Genomic DNA, 17,915 nt, shown 5'->3' on the forward strand with positions numbered 1-17,915 from the left:
GAAATATGTCTTTTTCCTTGAATTATCATTTTCTAACATAAAAAGATATTTTGCTAGGGTATTTTTGACCAGCTACTGTCAGTGTCTTCTGTAGCTATTAAGAATGCATCTCCCAATCTTACCTGAGGGAGGGACTATTTTTGGGGGTGACTAAAGAGCTTGCTAAAGTCAGCATTGTTGGAACTGCATGGCTACAACAGCTTTGAATACGAAACTGTCACCAGCTATGAAAAACAGTAATGTTTAAAATACATTTTTCATATATATTTCCAGTTTGAAGTCTCGCTCCAGAAGAAATAATTTGCAGGTTGTTTCACTGCTTAATTTCACTGTTAGGGTTTTTTTGGGAAGATTTATTCTGTTACAAACAAAATTATTTGGAACAATCTTGCTTCTCCAAAATTTTTCATATCTTGTGTGAACTGATTTTAATACAAAATCAGAAATTTTAAGTTCTATAATGAGAATGTCTTGATATAACAGATTACATGTTAAGGCACTGTGAGACAACAATATTATTTTAATTTCTTCTTGTGTGAATCCAAGACAGTTTTCCTGATGTTGTTGATTTTTCACACATGAAACTCTGATATTTGGTTGATCTTTGCAGAATTTAGGCATCTGGTGATTTGAAGTGGGCAAGACAGCATATGGAAGCTGATCTCTGGAAAGCTTTTAAAGAAGAATCTTTGATTTAATTTTTCTCCTGACTTCAGTCATTAGCTGCTTTTCTGAAACATGAGCATTAAGATGTTGTGAACCTTTGCAATCAGCAGAAAATGTATTTTATATATATAGTCATCCATATTCAAATAGTATATAATTTCAAAGCATAGGAAAAAGCTGCAGTGGAGATTTCTACATAGTTAAATTGGTTGTTTATCCGTTTATTCCACTGTGTCACGATTTTTACTCTGGGGTCTTAAAAGCAATGGAAATGCCTTGGTAATCTGTGGTCATTTAATGTACTTCAGGTGGGTTATTGTGTATGAAATACAGTGGTGTTTTCAATTGACTGAAGGGCCATCAACCGAAGCAGAAAGGAAAGAAAGAAGTTTCATTCTTCCATCTTTTCACAAGTCACTAATACATCATAATGACTTATGATAAACAATAGCTTATTTTCTTGCCTGTTGAGTAAAGGGTGTTATTTCCTTTCACAAACGTGTGGGAAGAAATTGGGGAAAATGGCTGGTTAAACTGTTTAGCAATGTCTGACAAATCACAAATGTAATCAGAGAGTTGTTTGTTTTGCCAGACTTTCCATTAATTTCCACTGATGCAGCATATACTTTAATGTATTGGTAGATATGACCTAGAATGTTTTGTGCGCTGCAATAAAAGGTGAATGTATTTTGATCATTCGAGAAAGGAAGGATATTCCACTTATTTGTGACCCTGTTTCCTAGAGTGTGCTGCTCTCAAAAACAGCCTCCCCATTAATTCCAAATGACTGCAGAGAAGGTCCTTTCATTGCTATAGCTCAAGAGCATCCCTTCTGGAGAGCCATGTGTTTTGAAAGCATTTGGAAAATTTGTTTAAACAAAAGATCTCATACTATCTTGTGAGAAAATTTGTGTCTTAACACAGAAATAAGCAATAATCAGTCTGCTTTTCTGTGTCATTTCTTCTTACCTGAAGCTGGGTAATCATCATCATTTTCTCTCATTTCCTCGACAGATGTAAGAATAGTTTCTTATTTTTAAGAAATCAACTGATCTGTGAATAATGCCATTGATTTAAATCAAAAGACTGTTGCAGTTGCAGTGCTGAATTTTACTGTCTTTTGAAAAAAAATATTATTACTATTATTATTATTGAATATTGTGTGAGAATAGAATATTTGAGAGAATTAGTTTAACTTATTTTAACTTTATAAATAAATCATATGATTGCACTTGAGAAGTCTGATATTCTGTGTTCTCAGTACATCAACCAGTGTTTTATTTCATAGAATCATCAGCTTGATAATGCAATAACATTTAATATTGCTTTAGTTTTTCTCTGTAGTCTTAATACTTTATTTAAATATTATAAAAAATAATGCAATTACAAACGTTAAGCATTCTGGAGGACACCAAGTCTAGCCAAATATTGCAAGTTGTATTTGAAAACTAGGCAAAGATTCTTTGATTTTGTGTTTGTGTTGAGTGCTACAGAACATAAACTGCTAATATTCAGAGAGTAGAGGATTTCCAGTGTAAATGTGTAGGAAAAATCTACATATTATAGGATATTACAGCACTCTAACAATATCTGGTATCATTGCAAAATAATTTTAAGGTAACACACAGCTGCGTGTTACTGGGCCTCACAGTGGTTTTTACTGCTTGTTGAATCCAAGTAGATCCTGACTTGTGCTGAAGGAAGAGACCATTTATGAGAGCCTTTGTGTGTAAATGAAGTACATGAGTCAATGACAGGCCACGTAAACCCAAATAAATGAAAATTCAGGGCAGCTACTGAAAACACATGTATTACAGATGTTCAGTAAAACTTAGCACTAAGTTTTAGCTGAAAAGGGGCAGATTTACAGGTAAAACCTGAAGAAAATAAGGAAAACTAATTTCCACAATGAGAATGTTTTCTTTTTGGCTCTTCTCATGGGACCATTTTCATGGGAAGCTTTAGGCAGGGCTCCCCTCCGCAGCTGCACAGGGGAGAGAAAGCCATGGGTCAAGATAAGGACGGGGAGAGATCACTCACCAATTACTGCTGTGTCCAAAACAGACTTGACTTGGGGAAATTAGTTTAATTTATAACTAATCAAGCCAGAGTAGGATAATGATAACTAAATCTTATAACCTTCCCTGCTGCTTCTTCCTGGGCTTAACCACTCTTGAATTCCCTGCCTCTTCCCCTCCTTCTGACTTTTCCAAAAGGAGTAAATATCTGAAGTGTGAAATTTTGAAAGGCGTCTAGATCTGAAAACCAACTTTTGAAATACAGATTTTAGTCTTAAAGGCTAAAATTTAATTCAAAAGAAATGTAGGAGTCGAAGTACTGAAAATGGGGAGGCTCATCAAATGCTCTGCTCTTGAGGGAATTCTCATCTACAGATTAGCTGCAGGTCAGTATTTGCATTGGTTATGAATTGGTTGGAGCTGGTCCTGTGGATGTGCGTACAGACAGCTTTCCATTAGCTCCACTCAGCCTCTCAGCCTGTCCTGGGTAAGCTGGCCATGTTCTAAAAGCAAGGTGGCTGTGTTAGCGTCTTGCTGTGCCTGAGCAATGTTTTCTGCTCCTCGGCAGGGTGCTTTCGGCTGAGGCGGAGCACTGCTGGGGCAGCCCTGTGATTTTGGGGGCTGGCTGGCTTGTGATCTGCCTACCCAGAGACAGTCCTGAGAAGCTGTGCAAGGCTCCCCTGAGGTATCCAAGGGCAGGAATCTGCAAGCTGAGGGAGGAGCTTCATGTGGCAGCCATTCTCAATATTTTTATACTGATCACTTCTGTTGTCCTTCTGCGCTGTAAAGTCCAGGTCTCCCATTTCCATCCACACTCACACTTGCCCCATCCCACCACGCTCCCTCCAGGCTGTGGTGGCCCCCAAAGGTGGCAGCAATGGGGAGCAGCTAAGACCCTGGGAACATCTTATTTCTTGTCAGCCTGTGTCATTGAAATAACTTGCTTAACTGCTTTCTTCAGTTTGTGCTAGAAAAGTCAAGGCAGTAGAGACTGACCATGTTTTGGTCTTTATTACCACATCAAGGAGAAAGCAGTTAGGTGCAGTGAAGAAAATGGAAAGTAAACAGATACTTTAATGTGCACAGAAATGTGAATATTCACTTTGTCTGACTTCTCCCTCTCAGACTATGTTCTATTTATAGTTATGTTAAAGGCATTTTAATGTTTTCATTTGCTTTTCATTTCTCCATGGGTTGTAAAATAAGTATTTTGTGGAAAACGGCACCTTTAACCTGAGACTACTAAACCAGGCCGGTGAATTCTTCCCAAATTCATTAACGCAGCATGTAAGAGACTCCACATGAAGACTGTCTTTTAGTGGTACCTCTCAAATATGATACTTAGAGCAGGTTATGAATGAAAGGTCTCCTAATGATGTGGTGGATTATGTTGAACACACTAAAAGAAATTCAACCTTTTTAAGAAATATAGAGAAAATATAATTTTAAAGGCCTGGTGCAGTTCTCACTAAAATCAGCTTGATATATTAACAATGGCTGCAGTGAGAGGTAGAATGGGTCTTTCTTATTATATCTAACTTAAGAATGATTGGACTGGGAAAAGAAGAAATTTCTTCTTCTCATGTTCTGAAAATTTATACTGCACCAAGAGACCAGAATTGATTAATCCCAATATCAAATTCTAATGATAGAGTCTTTTATAAAAGCTGAAAACTACTTGATATATGGGGTAATAAAAATCAAAGCACAGTAAAAATACAAACACAGGACTCCAATTCTCATCAGTTTCCTTGGTGTGGTGTTGGCAGGAATTTCAAGTCAATTTATATACTTAAGATGAATTAGGGAAAGAGTCAGATTCTCTGAGTCCTGAAGGTGAAAAATTCTGCAAGCTTAGCTAGTGTATGGGCTAAGAGATCTTTTAATCACAGGAATTTTAAGATACCTAGGTTGGTGGTGAAATGTCATATCTCCTAATGGTTGCTATATATATCTGTTCTCACGGATCAAAGGGGAAAACTTCTTCTGCTGCTCCTTGCCTACTGTTTTCATGAATAAACATATGCACTTATTTAACCATCTCACTGCTATTTGCTAAAATAAATAAATAAATAAAAAAATATTCCACAAAGAAACAAGTGAGCCTGAACCTGAGAAAGAAAAGTACTTAGCAAGAAATATCACATAAGTAAGAGTACTTCCTGCTAGTAGGTCAGGCAGCTGGGACAGATCACATTCAAAGGAGAAGCTCTTGTTAGGGGGTGAACACTACTAGTGGAAGGATTAGGTGAAAGACTGGTTCATGTATCTGCACAAATCTTGGGCTGAAGACAGTAGGAACTAATCCAAAAAGTAACAACACTGTGGAAAATGGCAATGTGTTCTCTCCCTTCAGTGTACTGACACATTCCTCCATAATCTTGCTTGGTTGACACTGACAGAAATAAATAAAAAAATCTGTCTTTACTGACACATAATATCTGTCAGTTATAAAGGTTTTCCCAGCCACGAGATAATTAGAGATTTGATTATATAAATATATAGCATTTATTTTTAACTACATGTTTAACAAACATTAATTGGAAATATAATCTCTTTCATTTGTCTTTCATCGAGAGAATATTAAATATGGGAAATTTGCCTTATACTTTGATTGATCTGTTGTAATTAAACTGTGGTGGGATAGTAAGTACAAAAATGAATTTTACTTTGGTTGAAATGTGAAATTAATGCAAGTGTACGGCTTAGAGCATGTTTATTGCTATCACCACTTTCACAGTTCACAGATCTTGAGCATATTACCCAGAGTGGCTGTGGATGCTCCATCCCTGGAATTCTCCAAGTCCAGGCTGGATGGGGCCTGAATAAGACAGTCTAGAGGAAGATGTCCTGTCTGCAGTGGTGGGGGGTTGGAACTTGAGGATCTTTACTGCCCCTTCCAGCCTAAGCCATTCTATGATTCTGTGATTCTAAACAAATGAGAATGTCTCTGAAAATTGTTTCCACTCCTCTGCTCCTGACCAAAGCAGACTTTTTAAAAAGATATTTCTCATTTGTAACTCTGTGTTGTTGGAGTAAGATGAGTAGCTGAATATCTGCACAGGGTGTCCTGGCTTTTAATAAAGTAGCGGAGACATGTATTGTTGATATGTAAAACTCTGGTGTGCTAATCAAGGTGTGTACAACCTGAAAGCAATCTTAGGGGATGAAATGGATTTTTCAGTAAAATGAAAACCATAAAATCATAGAATATCTTGAGTTGAAAGGGACCCATAAGGTTCATCAAGTCCTACTCCCTGCTTCTCACAGGACTACTTAAAACTAAACCATATGACCAAAACCATTGTCCAGATGCTCATTGATAGGCAGGTGTTTTAGGTAAAATGTTTTCTGGATGCTGTCAGGGTACTGCTGGGTCCACTGAGTGCCAGAGCTTTGGGAGTCTGCAGGGTGGATGGGCAGCACCTAGCAGCCAGGACCTGTCCCAGGCACTCAGACTGAGAATGTGGGCACTACACACACCAGCACTGACACCTCCCTGGGGTTGGGGATGGGGAGAGACTGATATTGGGCTGTTCCTTGGGCCCTTGCATGGGCTGTGGCCAGGCAGGGCAGGGCTGTGAGAGCATCGCTGAGGCAGCACTGACAGCCCCCATGTGGTCCAGGGCCCTGGGAAGGGCTGGGGGTGTCCTGGGAGACTGGACAGGAACTATCAGGCCAGTGGTGCCTTTGGGACTCACACAGGTCATGTTTAAGTGTATGAAGATATTTATTAATGGAAAAAAAATCAATCTGTTCTCGGTATGTTGATTTTCAAAGGGATTTTGAAATTCTCTTGGAAACACTGGTGCATTTCTTCTTGTTTTAGCATCTTTCTGGTGTTGCCTATGCTATGTTCTGCTGGCCTGCTGTGTTGAGTTCACCCACTCCTCTTCTTGAGAGCATCTGTAAGGGAAGCTGACCAAGGAGCACATAGGGTTGAATTCTGACTCTTTTCTGTCTTGTGAAGATAGATGTTCCTTTGAAGGAATCCTTTTCCCATTGCTCTTATTCCACAGGGCTAGATTTTTCTTGGACTTATCCAAGTAGCAGTCAGGAGTAACCTCTAAAAAGCAATTTCTGTGTCTTGAAACAAGAAAAGATAAACTGTAAATCGTCGTGACCTTTTTCAGGTGGAATCCACTGTTGCCGTTTGTTTATCTAGTTGGTTTGGCAGACTAATGTGTTAGAGTTGTTTCCTTTACCTCTTCCCCTTTGCCCCTTTCACATGTCCTTACAGGTGGCTCCATGCTTTTGATATGTCATGCATACTATGCTTCTTGTGGAACAGATCCTATCTAACCGTAATTTGTTTGCTTTTAATCTGCCACACTTACTCTTTTGGTACCAAGAAATTATTTTAGAGGTCCAAGCTTACAGCTGAAAGATATTAATGTTTTTCTCATTATCACTTTCTCTTTTACATTATAGAAAATGAATGTATTCCCACCAAAATTTTGGATTTCCTAAAGGTACAATATTTTTGCTGCCAATCTGTGTTTGTGAGGTATCTATGACATACAGAAAATGTTACATTTGGTCACTTTGGTCTGAAGACTGTTGCATGTTATGAAACACTCCAGGGTTTGCTACAGATATTGAGAAATATTTTAACAGTCACTTTGCTGCTGCATGGAATAATATTCTTTTGACAATGCAGTGGGCTGGAAATACAAACCTGTAAGCAAATGCTGAGAGTTACAATTTCATAAATACCCAAGCACATCCTAAGTTGTGCTGAGCAAACCTTGTCTAGTTTATTCAATTGTGTGAGGCATCGATGGAAAAGTTACTTTTCATTTCTGCGGAGATGAAATGTATTTATCTTAGCTTTTTTTTTTTTCAACGAAACGCAGGTATAAGGGAAGATGGTAGTTTGTTATTTTTATCTACAGATAAAACAGCAAGTCAGGGTTGCATTAGAATACCATTTTTTCTTATTTTCATGAATCTTTCTCCACAGCTAGTTCTGCTGGCTGTGGCTCTGACCCCACTCTATAAGCAGAGCAGGAGTATTGGAGAGGTTTTAACAGCTGTTCCTTTTTCTGTCTTAAGGGTCAGAGTCACGCTCTGCCTATCTGGTGGCCAGCCAGCCACAGAGTAGCAGTAATTTTATGGGCATACCAAGTCTTTATTTTATTGAATTGATCTTTGGAGCATTTAAAATAGAAATCTTCTAGACCAATAGAGAACTCATATTTCACTTAATGTACTTAACATATTTGCATTTAGGTGTCTTTCAATGCACAGCAGTACATGCATTCCTATGAATTAGTTAATTATGACAGGAGGTAGACTTAACTGACCAGTACAGGCATGTATGTCCAAGCCTTGTCCTCCCTTTAGCACAGAGAACTGTAAGTATTTCTAGACATAGGGCATGACTCATTTGACCATGACTTAGATGTCTCACATAGATCACACAACTTTTATTCCAGAAGCACCTGTTTCTCTTGTTGCCTGTAGAAGGAGTTGTAAACTGACTGAAGCAATGAATTCCACACTGACACTACATTAATTATCCCAGAAATAACTTGTGTAGCTTTTGTTTGAATGCAAAATGGTACCCTACTATCCTTCTCCTTCCTGTTTCCACATAGATTTCTTTTAAGTCACTGGTTCATTCCTCTGCTTTCCAGACAGACTGATCACCTTGGACAGGTCTCACAAATCTCCACTAATGCATAATCCAACTCCTCACCATAATCCAACTCCTCACCAATGATGTTTCCATTCTCACTCTCCCTATGAATACAAGAATATCCCATACTAAACTAATTTTTTCCAATTTGAGGCTTTTACTTTTTGTTCATTTCATAGACTGAGTTGGAAAGGGACCTCTGGAGGTCATCTGGTTCAACCTTCTGCTCAAGCAGTCGCTTAGAGTTGGTTTCCCAGGACCACATCTCTGTGACTTTTGAGTATCTCCAAGGATGGAAACTCCACAATCTCTGTAGGCAACTTGTAGCAGAGTTTGGTGACTCTATATAGAAAAAGCATTCTCTGATGTTCAGAGGGAGCCTCCTTTGATTTGTGTCTATGGCCCTGGTCCTTTCTCTGGGCACCACTGGATAGAGTCTTGCTCTGTCATTCCTGATCCCTTCAGGTGCTTATGTACATGGATAAGATCATCCTGAGCCTTTTCATCTCCAGGTTAAACAGTCCCAGTTCTCTCAGCCTTTCTTCAATAGGGAAGATGTCCCAGGTTCCTGTCATCTTTGTTGACCTCTGCTGGGTACTCTCCAGCTGTGTCTCCTGTAGTGTGGATCCCAGAACAGGACATAGTTCTCCAGGTGTGGCCTCACCAGTTCTGAGCAGAGGGGAAGGATCACTTCGTTCCACCAGCTGCAACACTCCTCCTAACGGTGCCCAGAGTATTCTAGCCTTTGATGCAAGCACTCATTGCTGGATGATGTTCAATTTGATGTCCACCACGATCACCACTTTTCTGCAAAGCTTTTGCCACTGGATTTGGAAAGAGTTTGATCTCTTTGCATTGGCACTAAGTATTTTTGAAGAGTTTCATATGCCTACGCTTAGATTTTTCTTCTTTGGGGTGAACCATCAAATGTTTTAAATTTTTTTTTGTAGGTCATATTTTTTAGACCTTTCATTGCCTTCATTGCTTTTCAGCAGACTCTCCAGTCAATCCACCTCTTTGTTATACTTAAAAAGGAACAGATTTGCCCTTCTGGAGTCTGAAAATCGGTGGTCACAGCATAAGGATTACTTTTTGTGTTTTGCCTGCTGAATTTTAGTTTACATAGTCCTATATAGTGTTTTCTCTCTTAATGACAGCATCACATGTTAGCTTACATTCTTTTGTTCCACTCTGCAGTCTGGGCCATCCTCTTAGGAACAGCCTCCGTGTACTTTTTGCATTTGATTATTTCTGTCTAAACATATTTATTGCCCTTGTTTTGAATTCCAGCTTTAGCCCATTTTTCCAATTTAAGAGATTTTTTAAAATTCCAGTGTTGTCTGTTATACTTTCAGCCCTTCTAGATGTGTCATGGAAACAGCAAGAAAGACATTACATTTCTTTCTGCAAGTGTACTGTTGCCTTATCCAGTGTTCACAAAATCCCCCAAGCCGCTGACTGCTCAAATATTACGAAGTACCTTGCTGTAAATGCTCCTGAGACACTGTCATGTATCCTATAGGACATTCAGAGAAGTGCAGTTATTTTAAAACTTAGGTTAGCACCTGGACCTCCTTCTGCAAGTCCCCCTATACTGCTTCTGCCTTGAAGTGATGATGGTGATGGTGTTCAGGTTCAAGCTGATTTTGCCCCACTTTTTCCATCCTCTAATTAACTATGAGCCAGGTAGGGAAGCAGCTTTGTTTTCTCTTACTGAGTTTGTTTATTGTATGAAATCAAACATGCATGTGCAACTGTGTATGAAAGTGTGGCCTAGCACTGTAAGTTTCTAACCTAATCCATATAAAGAAAAACTTAAAAAAATAGTATAATCAGTTTTGGAGGGTTTATGCACTGATCAAAATCAAAGGGGCAGCTCTGCTGAAATTTGTGGATTGTAGAGGCTGCAGAAAAGGTCTAGCCAATTAGAAAGAAAATCCTTTTTAACCCCCCCAATTATTTCTCAAGGATACCGTCCTGTATTTCCTTAATCTTTTTCAGGAGACATGTACACCTTCTCTCGGTCACTATTCCAAAACATACATCTTTATCCGGAGTAGTTATTCTCCCTCAGTGGAAACAATAAAGCTTCTCTCTGTGCTTTTCCTTAAAGATTAGGCAGTGAATTTGGCATTTGATTCATAAGCTTTTTGGTCCTAGGGTGGCTTGCATTTAGAGTATGCAGAGGGTGTGCAGAGGGTTGGATATCTGTACCTTATGAAGTAGCTGGTGGTGCACTGCTCTGTAGGACACACGCCATGTTCTCGGAAAGCAGCTTTAGAATACGTTAATATTTCTCAGCTGGGTCTTTGGGGAGAGAGGCTGAAAGAGTTCCTTAGAATCAGGAACCATTTGCTCCCTTTCTTTGCAGTAGATTCACAGTGGAAGTAAAATTCAGTGATAGGTTTTTTGTTTTTCATCCTGGAGCTACTAGGCTGCACTGTCATTTCACAGCAACAGAAGACTGTAAAATATGATATATGATTGCTCTTTTCAAAATGTTCTCTTATACCACTGTAAATCAGGAGAATGTCTTCTGAAAGTGGTAGAATTATTCCCATTTTATTCAGTGAGAATATAATTAAAGAGACAGGAAGGCAATGAAATGTAACAGTAATGAAATACAACTGATGACAGAAATGTTTCAGTCTTTCCCTGCTTACAAAAAAGATGGATGATGCCATCCTGATTGCCTGTAGGCTTATGGTCCAGGTGTAAAGCTGTCCAGCTTTGGGGAGGTGCCCAGATGTGTGACTTACTATGGCAAACTTCAGGCAAACCTGATATCCTATAACATCAGCTATATTTTAAGATACAAAGAAGAATATAAGAAGGAAGAGAAATCAAAGAAAAGGATGGGGGTCATGCTGGATCACAGTTGCAAACTGAAGTCTGCTAGAAAGTGTCTGAATCATGTCTGAAACTTCTTTGGAAAGGGAAAGAGCTTTGCAAAAACTAAGAAGAATGATGCAGTCTAAACTCTTCTCTGTTGTTGTTTACAAGACCTGAGTGTTTCTCCCCAGGAAAGGTGGGGCAGTTTTTTGTCTGCTGTCCTGTTCCTTGTTTGGCACCTTGAAGAGACTGGCAGGCCATTTTCTAAAATATCCATCAGTCATTAAGAGAGAGCAGGATGACAGAATCACTAATGTAGCATGAAAGAAGTGATAGGAAACATCAACAATTCCTGTTAAGTAGAACAAGTGTTAATAATATTCAGGGGATAAAGCTGAAATATCACTGAACCTTTGACAGTTTTAGGAAGCTAATCAGTTGTGTGGGGGGAATATCTTTGCAAAAGTTTCTAAAAATGCTCTGGAAGCACTCAATCTTGCTGAAGCAGGGGGTCAGCTCACTTGGTTATTATTAGTTAGGCATTTTACACCATTATCTGTCTTTTATTGCTTTTCACACTCAAGTCTCAAAGTGTGTTACAGGGTGGTCAGTAGCATTGTTCCTGCAGCGCTGAAAGGCGAATAAAAAGTCAGGGTTGATAATTTGCCTGGGGCTACCCAGAAGCAGAGCAGAGGACTCAGAGTGCCTGTTTAGTACATTATTTACTCAGGTTTCCTGAGAAAAGTGCACCCAGGGAAGGTTGGCACAATATATTAACACAGAAAGAGATCACATCAAAGAGTTTTAACACCTCAAATTGACAGAGGCGAAGTGGGAACACAGGGGGATGCATAAATTTTCTTCTAGTCTCACAGCAGATTAACAAGAGAAGCACAACTCCAAGCCAGGTGCCTTGCCTTGCTGATAAGCGGCTCAACCCCAGGCTGGGCCGGCTCAGCCAGGGTCTGTGGTCACACTCTCTCCTCCTGAGCTGAAAACACCCTCTTTTCACCTGGAGATGGACGAGGCAAGTGATAATATGAAATACTTTTATTTTGCACAAGAGTGAAATTCTACAAACAGAAAACTCTCCGGCACAGGGGAACAAAATAGGAAGAGAATTCAGAAATGCTGTACCATGTATTTAATATTTGGCAACTTGTACTTCGGAGTTAAAACAATTTTTCATGTGCCCTTTTGAAAACATGAGGCTGCATGCATGAAGAAAACATCCTATTTCCCAGGGAGCCATGTTTCAAAAGCAGAAAAAGAACACTTATCCATGGAGCACTAAATCAGCTTATGTAGGTAGCTGACTAACTTTCTCACAGAGATGATTGTCCCAGAGTGAAGCTGAGGAACCAAGGCTTAGGTATGTAAATATTAAAAGGTGTGCAGGAACATAAATTAGAAAATTTGACAATTTTAATGACTTGCATTTATTTTCACTTGCTGACTTCCCTGGCTGACATCAGAAGCTGCATGTTAGGCTGCTACCAGAGAAGGCAGAGGGCAATAGGGACAGGATAGACTCAATTCCCATGTTTCCACAGTCTGCAATGGCAGCATATTACCTGATGTAAAAAAAAAACAACTAATAATTGTAGGAGCTTCCTACAATCTCCCCTAGACATGGAACTACCATGTAAGATTACCTGTTACCTCAGCAGGAACTTCCAGGCCAATGGACACTTAAATCACATCATTATTACACACACCTGGATTCCCTGATGGAGGTTTTTCTATTTTGCTTGGTAGGATTATGGATGGAGGGAGGATTAAATGATAAGTGAATCATGTGACAGCAAGCAAATGCCTACATGAGGAAAGAAATGGTGACTGGAGGAGGCCTTTTCATTTCAAGAGATTGTGTGCAATAGAAAACAGATATATAAGGCATTATGGTGCCTAACACTGCTTAGATGCACCAGGTTTGTGTGTTTTGCCTGTATTGACTATGGGATCCTCAAGGTCTGTGGGCATTTTAGATCACGTGGCACACTATTGCCCTGGTGTTTGTGCAGTCCTGGAATGGAAACATTAATGGGGTTGTTTTTCATAACAGAGGCTATGGCATGCATTTACAAAGAGATACAGTTTGTCTGATTTCATTTAGTTTTCAATGTCCATTTCAGTCTGGTAGTTTTGTGCTCAACTGCCATCATGGAGCAAGAGGTAACAATCCATGGCCTCAGTGATACCAAGCCTTGGACAGCACTCAAAACATCTAGCCATTTAACAGGCAAATGCAAAAGCTATAAACCAGTGTGATGACCCACCTGATGCTCCTTCCCAATGTACCTTCTGCTATTCCACGAACACAAATTGGATGAATCTCTGTTACCAAGAAATCTGCACATTCTGAGTGTCAGTGCTCAGCTCTGCTGCATGTATGAGAAGGAAAACAGTAAACAGGAGGACTAGCACAATATTTCCATGCCATTTGTTATTTTATAGAGCTGTTTTTCACATTTATTTTTATTTGCTTCTTCTATAAAATGGCCACAATTGACTTGTATTAGATATTTTACTGAAAAAGAACAGAAAGCACTTAATTTCACTAACCTGCTTTCTGACAGTTGCAATTTCTTTTTACTTTTTTTACTTTTTTATAATTTATAGCTAAGTAACAGAGAATGAACAACTCTGAAATTTGCTTTTAAGGCCAGGTACATTCCAGGAGCATTATTTAGATGGCACTCTGAGTATACATATTATTGCTTTCTTATTTAATTGGGTACAAATAAAATCCAACATCTGATTTGGGAATACTTTTGTGTCAGCTTAGGTTGTTTTCTGACTCAATTTGGTGAGCAGACTGTGAGTCTCATTACTTGAGTAGGTGACTGCAAGAGGCTTCTGTATAAAAGGCTACAGTTAATTGTTTTAGCTGAAAAGACAGAAAATAGAATGAGGATCCGCATCTATTAGCTGATTTTTCCCCTTGTCTAAACAATTTTTTTTTTATTTTACAGGTGATGGAAATTAAAGGACAAATGATTCATGTGCCAGAATCAAACTCGATATTATTTCTGGGTTCCCCCTGTGTGGACAAGCTGGATGAGCTGATGGGCCGAGGCCTCCATCTTTCGGACATACCTATCCATGATGCTACTCGTGATGTCATATTGGTTGGGGAGCAAGCAAAGGCGCAGGATGGCTTGAAAAAACGAATGGATAAGCTGAAGGCAACACTAGAATGTACACACCAAGCCCTGGAAGAGGAGAAAAAGAAGACCGTAGATCTCCTTATTTCTATTTTCCCTGAAGAGGTGGCTCAGCAGCTGTGGCAGGGGCAGCAGGTTCAGGCCAGGAAGTTTGATGATGTCACCATGCTCTTCTCGGACATCGTTGGCTTCACTGCCATCTGTGCTCAGTGCACGCCCATGCAGGTCATCAGCATGCTCAACGAGCTCTACACGCGCTTCGACCACCAGTGTGGATTCCTTGACATCTACAAGGTAACAGCTCAAGTCCTAACCTAGCAAAAGTTAACTGAAATGAAGGCAGAAAAAATCCCAGTAGCTTTCTTCCTAAATTGCAGACCTTCCTTAGAAAAATATGTAGGTAATATTTTTGTTTTACATGCAAAAAACCCTAAATCTGAAATATGATAGTTGAAACTCAGATGCTTCAATATGAAACTGTCATCATGGTACTCCAGTGGGAATATAGGCCTCATATCCCCATTTTCCTATAGAAATATCTCTTTGCAGAGCATCTCCTGTATTATAGCCTGGTTTCCTTTAGATGACACGTCAGCCACAGCATCCTAACGATGAAGAAGTGCACAGTGATGAATCCTAACCCAAGCTGCAGCTCCTGAGAGGCACTCACTTTCAACTTGAATGGTTTAGGGTTTAGGCATTTATCTTTCCCTTGAAAAAACTAAAATTTTCCATAAGGAGCAAGCATTCACTAAAGAAAGTTATTAAAAGAAACTTCCACTGAAACACAGGAAGAGGACAGCAGATGTCTGTGCATAGTAAATGTAATGTTAGGGACATGGTGCTGGTGTGCCATGCTCCAAAGGAAATATCACACATGTTGGTCCCATTAGAGAACTCATCTTCACTTCTCTTAAATGGATTTGGTGTCTAGTATGTATTTGAAAGAAAAAACAGGGGAGGTAGAATTTAATAAATGCTCTGAAGATATTAGCAGTGTAATTATCCTCTGCAACCTACAGTCTGCTTTGTATATGGAATGCCTTTAATTTTGTGATAGAAGAAATAGACCAAGTTTCTTTTTATATGTTAATGCACAGGAGAAAAGAGATGTGGTTGTAAAATTATATATTGACTTTATTATGTGCCTGAGGTTTGCAAACAGTTTTCAAACTATTTCATATAGTATTTGTTGATAAGCTGTAGAGAAAAAGGTCTTACAAATGTCCTGCTCCTTTCATTTCTAGCCTTTAATGCACTTTAAAAGGAATTGAAAAATAATCACTACCCACCTAAATAATAATAATGGCTGAAAAGTTACAGCATGTACTACAGATAGAACTGAAAATGGTGTAGCTAAAGGTTGGTAGGGCAGTTTACCAAAGTAAACAAGCACACTGTAAAGAAGTTTAGGCTCCTGGTTTAGGGGTTTATTTCACTAATGACCAGAAGGCTATTCTGGGACATGAATGCAGTGAAGGTACCAGCCCTCATGTGAAAATTGTTATGGTGATGCTGTTAGAAAAGATGGTGAGTGTGATCTCAGTTTGTGTTAGTCTAATGTTGCTGCACTGGATTATGACCCAGCTTCAAGAACAGGACTTGAGGAACTTCTAACCCAGAGTCAGGAGGGATGCCTAGTCACCCTGCTTCATATGCTGTGTGTTCACATGGGTGCACTCACTGTGCTCCCAGGTGATTAATTTCAGCTGTTTTGAAGCATTCAGAATATCCTTTGTTGAAAATTATGGTTGCATGGGAATAGGATATAAAATGTGCTTTTTATCGATATAGATACAGAATATACTCTATGATCTGACTGTAAAGAAGGTTGGTTGAGTCCTGTGAGAACACTAATAAGGAATATTTATGCATAGGTCATAAATATTATATCATTTAGACCATGGCTTTCTGCCTTTCACCTAGCTTTGGTCTACTGGGGCTAGAAAGATGTTACTTCATGAAGATACTGTCCTGACCAATGATATAAGGTCACAGCTGTTGAGGTAGGCAAGATGAGATTTATGCATTCATAAAAAGAAATAAGCACTTCCGTGTTGAAACTCCCATGTAATTCTGTGAGCCAAGGTATGAATAAAAACCTGTTTTTCTATGGAAGAACGGCTTACAGCTCAACACACTCTCTCTGATGTTGCTGCCCTATTATAGGCAGTTCCCTCTCAGATCCTTTCATCCTGGACTTTCCTTATCCTCTATCTCCCCCCATCCCTCCACCCACCCTACCTACTTGTCCCTTGATTCCCACCACCACTCACTCATGAGCAAGGCAGTGTGCATTTTGGCTGTTTTGGAGCTGTATGTACCTTTTTTTCCCCCATCCAAATGTTTTTAAATAATTTTTTTTTTTGACCAGAAGTCCAAAAAAATTTCTGAGGGGTTAAGTGAAACTGGCTCAGTTTAGCACTACAGAAAGAAAAAACTCAGGCAATGAACTCTTTTTTGTTTCACTAGAGAATCAGGCTTAAAATAAAATAGCAATCCTTTTGAAAGAAAACATTTGCATTTTAAAATGAAAATAGCTTGTGTGTTTATATCTTTTTCATTTGTTTCAGGTGATATTCTGGGAGCAAATTTTATTGCTAGGAATGATCACCACCACCACAATTATGATTTTAGAAGTTATTGTCAGGTAGTGAATTTTAGATACTTAATCACCACTATTTGTATCCAGCTTGCCTCAAAGATATACTTGTGTAACTAGGCTACAGAAATTTATTTATTTATATGACCTAAATACATCAATTTTTAAATTTGCTTGTTTTTAAGCAGCATGGCAAGAATACTTTGCAAAGGTTATTTGGTGGGCGCATCTGAATACCAAATTCACCGTTTTGTAAACAGAAAGTTAAGTAAAATGCAATAAATAAATTCCATGTTGTAAATTATTTACCCGGGTTTACTGTTACAGCATTTGTATGCAGAAACTCACTGCTTCTAATCTGGCAGTGAATGTAATATTTTCATTTGTCTCCCGCTATTCATCCAGGCATGTTTATGGAGAAATATAGCACAGAAAGAACAAAGATCCTCACATTTAACTAGTCAGACATAGAGGGCAAGCATAATGAACTCTTGGATACAGACTGAAAATGCTTGGAGAGAGCTGAAGGGTGATGAGTTAGACTTTGAAATTTCTTGGAAATCAAAGTATGTAGCTATAACTGATGAGGTAGGGAAGGCTTATCCAATGGATGGAGGCATAGGTAAGAATGACACAGACAGATGATGGGCCCAGAAAATTAATTTCACAGCAGCATTTTGAATGGATAGCAACGATGAGAGATCACATTTGTCCAGGCTGGGGGAGAACAATGCTGTAATTGAGATGCACGATGCTATGAGTCTGGGTGACAGTTTTAGTAATCTAGAAGAATCTCTGTTTTAGAGAGTGAAACCTGGGAAAGAATCTGCTGACATATAGCCTTGGTGAAAAGATTAGGAGGGACATGTTCATGATAATGACAGAAGAACAAGGAGGTGAAGGAACTGAGACCTGGTGATGCATTTGGAAACTGGTGCTGTTGGCTATCAGCGCTAATTATATTTGGCTTGGAGTTGAGGAGTGGGAGA

At 39.1% G+C, this 17,915-nt stretch overlaps 1 protein-coding gene across 3 annotated transcripts in view; it reads left to right on the forward strand.

The window, feature by feature from the left end:
* The window catches only part of GUCY1A2 (guanylate cyclase 1 soluble subunit alpha 2), a 148,860-nt gene that overhangs the window by 62,050 nt on the left and 68,895 nt on the right, over positions 1-17,915 (forward strand). For all 3 annotated transcript variants that reach the window (XM_088069015.1, XM_005516229.3, XM_088069016.1), the window contains exon 5: positions 14,133-14,618. In XM_088069015.1, the coding sequence (XP_087925141.1) occupies positions 14,133-14,618 (486 nt within the window). The remainder of the gene's footprint in view (positions 1-14,132; positions 14,619-17,915) is intronic.

This window comes from Pseudopodoces humilis, chromosome 2 (genome assembly GCF_049639895.1).
Source record: "Pseudopodoces humilis isolate 2021_Gansu_Grassland_sample_001 chromosome 2, ASM4963989v1, whole genome shotgun sequence".
In the NCBI taxonomy this organism is placed as follows: domain Eukaryota; kingdom Metazoa; phylum Chordata; class Aves; order Passeriformes; family Paridae; genus Pseudopodoces; species Pseudopodoces humilis.